Below are 6,933 nucleotides of genomic sequence, written 5' to 3'. Positions count from 1 at the left end.
CAGTGATATATACTCCAATAATTTGTTATTAGGCTTACGCATATAAAAAAAATATATATTGTTTATTATTATTCTTCTGAGGCTTATATATTTACACTGAGTGAAGCCCTTTATTATTGTTATCACTATCAGGAGAATTAGAAATTCACTCTTTTAATGTTCAAAAGCCATAAACCCCACCACTTTTCTAATCTTAATTTCTTTCACCGCTAAAGCCTTCCACGAGAAGCACCTCCATCCGTTGCCGTTGGACCCAATTTCCTCCTCTAAGCAGTCTTCAGATATCATCACGTTGGAGTATCCGTGGACGTCGTGAGGCCAAAATTCATCAATGTCGTAGAGATGTGTCCACCCATCCGTCAAGCAGCTGCATCGTGAGGTGCTCCTAATTTGTCGGCGATAACCTTCCTCCTGCTGCCAGTAAGCACCACTAGTTGACTTGTGTGGTATTTAATTTGCCCATTGAGAGTAATCAAGTTACTTAACCCTTAGTTATGGATTTTGATTTGTGTCTCCATGATCAATTTCCTCCCTTTTTGCTGTGACATTAGTTTGAAAACACTAATTAAAAAATTCAACTTCAAGAAAGTATTGTTGCCATACTGCACTCGTATAACATATTTGATTCTCCATTAATTTGGTTTAACTTTGGTTTGCCGCTATTAGTAGTGTTTTTTGTTCCTATTATTCTACTAACCATTTGATTATCATTAGTAAGAAGGTTATATGTTGTTTTCATATCAACAATTGTTGTGTTCTGATCTGAATTGTTTTTACTATAATTTAGGAGTTCATTTATGTAATATGCTTTTACACTTTTGAACAGTTTAGGATTATGAGAAAAGGGTCTCTTTGCCCTGTTTTCCCCCTAACTATTTAGTCAGTTCATAGCTTTAAATGTGATTGTTGTAACTGTGCATATAATTTGTCTATGATTTTTCAATTTCCAGAATTTTAAATTTACACGTTCTTTACCCACTTTATTTCAGTGGGTTTTGTGATAGCTTTAACTATGACAAGGGCAGAAAAAATAAACAGCATTCTCCTTTTTCTCAAAATATTTACAAAGTCAAACCATGTCTAAATTTCCTCTTTAATGTAGGTAGAAAAAAGAAAATTATAATATGAAATGATATATTAATATAGGTCAAAGAGAGGAGTTTATTTATACATTCGTATCTCAAGTTATCAAATAAAACACAAGTTTAAGATATTATTACTGAGTAGTTTAAATAATTAAAAGAAAAAACATGTGTTTTTATATTTGAGGTCAAATTAAGATTCTACAGTGAATTACAGAATTTTAACTTAATGATTTCTTCAATGTAGTTAAATTTGTTTATTTGCATAGATTGTAATTGACTTGTTGACTAAGTATAGACATTATTATATGAAGGGTTAGAGACTTAACATATATTGATCATTCTCAAATGTAAACAGGGTATATGCTTAATTTGAGGAATGTATTACTCGCTGAAGGCAATTATTGTTTGCTTGATTTGGGTTTCAAAAGATAATTAATACTTAGGCTCTTAGTGAAAAGTTTTGAGTTATTAACTTGCATATAATTTTTTTTAATCATGTCTTTGGTTTTGATTTGAAATTTGATAATGCTTCTATTGTGTTTATGCAACAAAGTCGTAACTATTGCTTTTACATGTACATTCGAATGTCCATGCATATATAGTTGCTTATAGGAATTTTATAAAGTTCTATATGCTTTATATATTTCAAAATTGAGAAGGCCACCAAAGAGGTATTTTATTTTATTTTATTTGAACCCCAATTTATTATTAATTTATATTGAGGCTGTTTGTTCAGAGAAATATAATTGACTTCGTTATTGAAAAGGCATATTGCTCCCAATTAAAAATATTAAGCCTATTACTATTTCTTTTACCAAGTATAAGTTGAGATATTTTTTGCTGTACGTGTCAAATTATTTACTTATATTTAATGCTTTAGAATTTTTGTTTATTTTTTACATTTTGATAATAGTATAAGTGATACCCTTGGTGGTACCCAGTTTAAAAAGATGCCCAGGATAGGTCGTTACACGAAGAAATCAAAGTTAGACTCAGCATGTCAGTAATCTCAAATAGGATCCGCTGCAGCTTCATCCGTGTCCCAAGTGGATGGCCTAATTCTCCCCTCCGGTGGTAATAGTGCCCCCGCAATCTCATCTTTATGCCATGGATCTGAAAACTGAATCGGACCGGCCAGTTGAACCGGTTCACCTGGGAACCGACAGTGCAAGCGGTCTGGTTCTCTCCTTATAACCGTTCGAAGAAAAATCGGTGGAAAATCGGCGAACCGACCGAGAACTGGTCGGTTGGGCTGGACCGGTAACTGACCGGTTCGGAAAAAATGGCGCCATTTTTAAACTTGTAAAAAAAAGAAGAAACGAATCCACCAATCCAGTGATCCCTATCGTCGCTGCCTAACCCAGCTCCTCTTCGGCTCTTCATCTTCGCTGGCTTCTCGGCACGGACCCAGGTTAGTGGCTTCTCTTCTTCATCTTCACTTTGGTCTTCTTCTTCAATTTTTGTTCCATTTCTGATTTTTCTTCAAGTTTGCTTCGGTCTTGGATCAAGTCTGCTTCAATTTTTGTTCAACTCTGCTTCAATTTTTGTTCAAGTCTGCTTCGGTCTTGGTTCAAGTCTTCTTCAATTTTTGAAGTTTTATTCAAATCTGTCTTGTATTTGCCGATGGTTTGAAGTTTTATTCTAAATTTTTGAAGGTTGGTTCTGGATCTGTTGCTGTTGTTGATGGTCCTTGAAGTTTGGTTCTGAATGTTTTGTTACTCTGTTTTCTAATTGCTGTGAATGTTTAAAATTTTGTTACTCTGAAAGTTTGGTTCTGGATCTGTTACTCTGTTGGTTTGAAGTTTGCTGTGAATGTTTGAAGTTTTGTTACTCTGATGGTTCTTTTAATTTTTCTCTAGTTACTGATGGCTCTGTTTAGTTTCTAAATGCTCGGTTCTTCTTCTTACTTTTAATTTCTGAATTTTTTGTTCAAATAATGTTGCTAATGTTCTTCTTCTTCTTCTTTGCTAATGCTCTGTTTAATTTAGTGTCATCACTGATGAGTCTGTTTTAGTGTTTTGAATGTCTGATACTCTGATTTATGATTTCTGAATCTGAAATTAATTAAATCATTGATTTTGTGTTATTGAAATTGTTGATTAAAATGAATTTGTTATGCTGCTGTTGCCGTTTTTTAATTTTTAAGTATGATGTTTCTGAATTTTTGTTGAAATAGTTATTGATTTCAAGGTTTAGAGTGATTATTTGTTGCTGGTATTTAACTTTTGTTGCTGTTTCTTTTTTCTTTCTGGCTCTGTTAAGTTGCTACATTCAAACCTGTACATTGGCCTGTTCATCTTCACTTGCATAACAAAAAGCATCTCATTTGATGATCCATTAACTACCTCATTTTCTGGTACCATTCCTTTTGTTATGGCTTTAGCCGAAGAAATTGGAGGGGCTGGATGAGGAGACATTGATGCCTCAGAAGACACCACCACCATCAACATACCCTTGTTACTTGAAGGTTTTTTTAGCATAATAGTTGAAATCACAATCATAATTACATAATATGTTTAAATAATTATCCCAAAAAAAAACTCACAAGAACATCTTGAGGTTTTGATAATTGATAAATCTTTATGTTGACATTTAATATTTGATATTTCTTTATACTATTTAACTTGAGTTTGTATATTAATAAGATTATATGAATTTGATTGATGACATTTAATGTAGTTTTTTAAATTTTAAAACTATTTTAATATTTATATTATACTATAATTATATTTTAGGATGTTTATTTATAATTTATTTATTATTTTATTTTAAAACAATTTTTCGGTTGAACCACCGGTTAGACCGGTTGGACCAGTAAACCAGTGAACCAGTAGTTAGAGCGGTTTAATGACCGGTCCGGTTTTCCGAACCTTGCTTTATGCCCCTTTCGACCATCCCGTACCGAACCACTGCCTGCTCCATAGACTTGTACGAATGGTGCTCAACACTTGGAGCCAAGCGATGAAGACTTAGACCCAGAGGTAGATGAGGTAGATTCTTTTGAGTAACACGTTGACAACCTGTTTGCTGCATCGGAGGCTTCAAAGCGCAAGGGACGCAAGACCACCGAATTTTGGGATGTTAAAACAATTGGTATACAAGAATTTATCCCATGTATTTTCTTACGAGTAATTTTTCTATGATCTCATCGCATATTGGCCATAGTGGTTACTCACACAGACTAACTATGAAAAACAGAGTCCGATGGGACAATCAAGAAACTTCATTTAAGTGTGAAAGATGCTATGAAGCCACCTAACGGTAGAAATATCGTACTCAGGTTCAACGATAGACTGCAACCAGTTGAAAATGAAGCTGGTATACTGAGCGGCGTTCTCAGAATGCTAGGATCTAACTACACCAAATTCCCAATCTGCGAGAAGGACTGGAGAAAGGTTTGCTCTAGGGACAAGATCTATAATGAATGTGTAAAGGTAAAACGATATATTTTGGTAGAGTCCCAGAATCCTTAATTCGACACCTACTAACAATTTAATTTTACTCTTGCAGGAATTGTTCCATTTTGAAGAAGATAATAGAGGAATTATCAAGCGTACAATATTGAAAATGCTAGGAAGGGCTTGGAAGGACACGAGGAACCATTTGTACCATCACTTTTACGATTCAGAATTAACTCTTGAACAAAATATTAAAGGTCATCCACCGGGAATTACTGCGGATCATTGGAGATGGAACCTTGATTATGCAACAGTGAAGAAACAAAGGTAATATATTTTTTGTCATACTTAAAAAATTCTATTTATGTTACATTGAGTTAGTCAGAAATAGTGTAATAGCTCTTACTTTTGATGGCATAACAGGAGAAGTGTAGGAAAAATGCTGTGAATCGATCGAAACAATTATACACTCATACTGGCGGATCGAAAAGTTTGGCAAGGCTCACAGAAGAAAAGGTAATTTACGGTTGACTCACTTTTTGAACCTTCTCTACGTATACCTATTCACTATTTAAGCTATATTATTGCAGTCAGAACGACAAAGGCGTCCAGTTACTAGAGGGGAGTTGTTTGTCTTAACGCACAAATGGTCTAATGGTTCCTATCTCCATGATGCAGCTAAGGCTATTGGTGTAAATAATGTGTTGAGAATCGCGATGTTATTTCCCATAGGTTTTGTTTGTTAAAATTGTGTTAAAAGTTTGTTCGGTTAGCAATTAGCTAATAAATGCTTATGTTCGCTTATCTAACTGTGTAGGAAAGAATTACGGAGATTGAGCAACATGATGAATCATCTAGACTGTTGTCTCAGAATGATTCACTTGCTCCAGCTCTTGGAAAGGAGCACCCGAGTAGAGTGCGTGGCATGGGTATCGAACCGACTACTAGTCAAGTGTTCGGTACGAATTCACATCAGCCGAGTATTGGAACTCAAAGGGAGGAGACCCAAAGGGTATTGTTTGAACTACAAACAGAGCTAGTGGCTGAGAAATTAAAAAGGAAGGCAATGGAGGATGAAGTAGCAGTCGAGAAGACGAAAAGGCAGGCAATGGAGAGTACTCTGATATGTCCAGTTCAAAGGTAAGGTGGGGAGCTATCACCAGACGTGGCTGCATGGATGAATTCATTGGAGGGACAGAATAGAGAGTAGAACCAAGGATTTGAAATTTATTCTGTAATTTAAATATACACTTTTTTAATGTTGACTATGCAACTCTTAGTAAGGAATATACTTTATTATTATTTGGATTAATATGAGTATTTTTGCAGCCATTTAGACGAAAAAATAGCGGTGGTTACAAAATGGCCGATGATAAATTTAAATTTTTGGAACATCAGATAGGGGCGGTTTGAAACCACCGCAAAATACATTTTAAAAAAGGCAACGGTCAACAGAACAGCAGTGGTTCAAAACCGCGAGAAAGTGTGACCGAATTTAATGTTGGCGAAATAGCGGCGGTTTCAAACCGCCGCTAAATCCATCGACGCCATTCAAGAGGTTCCGCGGCAGTTATGCCAGCGGTTCAAGAAAACCTCCGCCAAATCCAATCTCCACGTCCTATACTACAATGGTTTTCGAACCGCTGATAACTCGTTTTGCAGCGGTTAAAAACCGCCACTAATCCTTATATAAATCGCTGCTAAATTCCACTTCTCTTGTAGTGAAAATCTTCCGAAATTTGTGATAAAGTCTTCAACATGAGATATTTCTTTACAATTATCTCATATATTGAAACATCAATTAGCTTGTTCAATAAACTTATATTTTTTTCATTGTTATTGTTTTGATTTTGTTATCAGTCATCATATTACATTTCACAAACATCTTTTCTTCATGGAAAATTTATATCATAGTGTTTAACTTTCTTATAATTTTCTCAATGTCACAGATTCAACTGCAAGATCCACAACTTCAATGCTAAATGCTATACATTTTGCCACATAAAATAGTTTACTCTCACAAACCATTAATAATTATATTCCTCATTTCAATAATTCTTTTTCAATTTTTCGTTCATATCCATATCAAACTTATGTCATTTTCGTATGTATTAAACTCTAAGAATTCCATTCTATTTGTTAGTGTCTATGTGTTAGTACTTCACTAACAATTTCATATACATTATACTCTTATTGTAACGCTTAAACTATTTTTTTCTCTGTTAAATTTATTAGACTTTATTTATATTTCGAAATATTCTTCACAAATCTTAACCATAAAAATAAATTTCAAACAATATCAATTTTCTTTTATTTTTTACACCAAATAATATCCAAATTATATTTTTTATTTATCTCATTATGTTCTTCGCTTATTTTGTCCGTGCATCGTGCGGATAAATTGCTAGTAATACATAGATTAATACCTATATAAAATACTTCTACACTAG

At 34.1% G+C, this 6,933-nt stretch overlaps 1 protein-coding gene and 1 long non-coding RNA gene across 6 annotated transcripts; both read left to right on the top strand.

Annotated features, from left to right (window-relative positions):
• On the top strand, window positions 115–3,652 carry LOC110268418. Of its 2 annotated transcripts, none has more exons than XR_002356521.1 (3): window positions 115–420; window positions 2,027–2,496; window positions 3,469–3,652. It is a non-coding gene; the product is annotated as an uncharacterized LOC110268418 (long non-coding RNA). The 2 variants fall into 2 exon arrangements; XR_002356520.1 differs by having other exon boundaries at window positions 1,999–2,496.
• Window positions 3,854–5,793, top strand: LOC107622899. 4 transcript variants are annotated; one of them, XR_002356519.1, is made up of 6 exons: window positions 3,854–4,178; window positions 4,366–4,519; window positions 4,596–4,810; window positions 4,907–4,999; window positions 5,074–5,215; window positions 5,301–5,793. XR_002356519.1 is itself a non-coding variant. In XM_021114557.1 (5 exons), the coding sequence occupies exons 2-4, from the start codon at window positions 4,331–4,333 to the stop codon at window positions 4,929–4,931; spliced, it is 429 nt and encodes a 142-aa protein (XP_020970216.1). In that variant the 5' UTR covers window positions 3,854–4,178; window positions 4,284–4,330; the 3' UTR covers window positions 4,932–4,999; window positions 5,301–5,793. The 4 variants fall into 4 exon arrangements, 2 of the variants coding, with proteins under 2 accessions (XP_020970216.1, XP_016180459.1); XR_001616295.2 differs by having other exon boundaries at window positions 4,284–4,519; XM_021114557.1 differs by lacking the exon at window positions 5,074–5,215 and having other exon boundaries at window positions 4,284–4,519.

This window comes from Arachis ipaensis, chromosome B10 (assembly GCF_000816755.2).
Source record: "Arachis ipaensis cultivar K30076 chromosome B10, Araip1.1, whole genome shotgun sequence".
NCBI lineage: Eukaryota > Viridiplantae > Streptophyta > Magnoliopsida > Fabales > Fabaceae > Arachis > Arachis ipaensis.
Note: the sequence above shows the minus strand (reverse complement) of the source record. Positions and strands in the feature narration are given on the sequence as shown.

Bases quoted from the DNA above. Each gene is read 5' to 3' on its own strand.
- LOC107622899 (XM_021114557.1), top strand. From the start codon at position 4,331: ATGAAGCCACCTAACGGTAGAAATATCGTACTCAGGTTCAACGATAGA. The intron at 4,520-4,595 runs GTAAAACGATAT...TTACTCTTGCAG, and splicing joins TCTATAATGAATGTGTAAAG to GAATTGTTCCATTTTGAAGA. The intron at 4,811-4,906 runs GTAATATATTTT...ATGGCATAACAG, and splicing joins GCAACAGTGAAGAAACAAAG to GAGAAGTGTAGGAAAAATGC.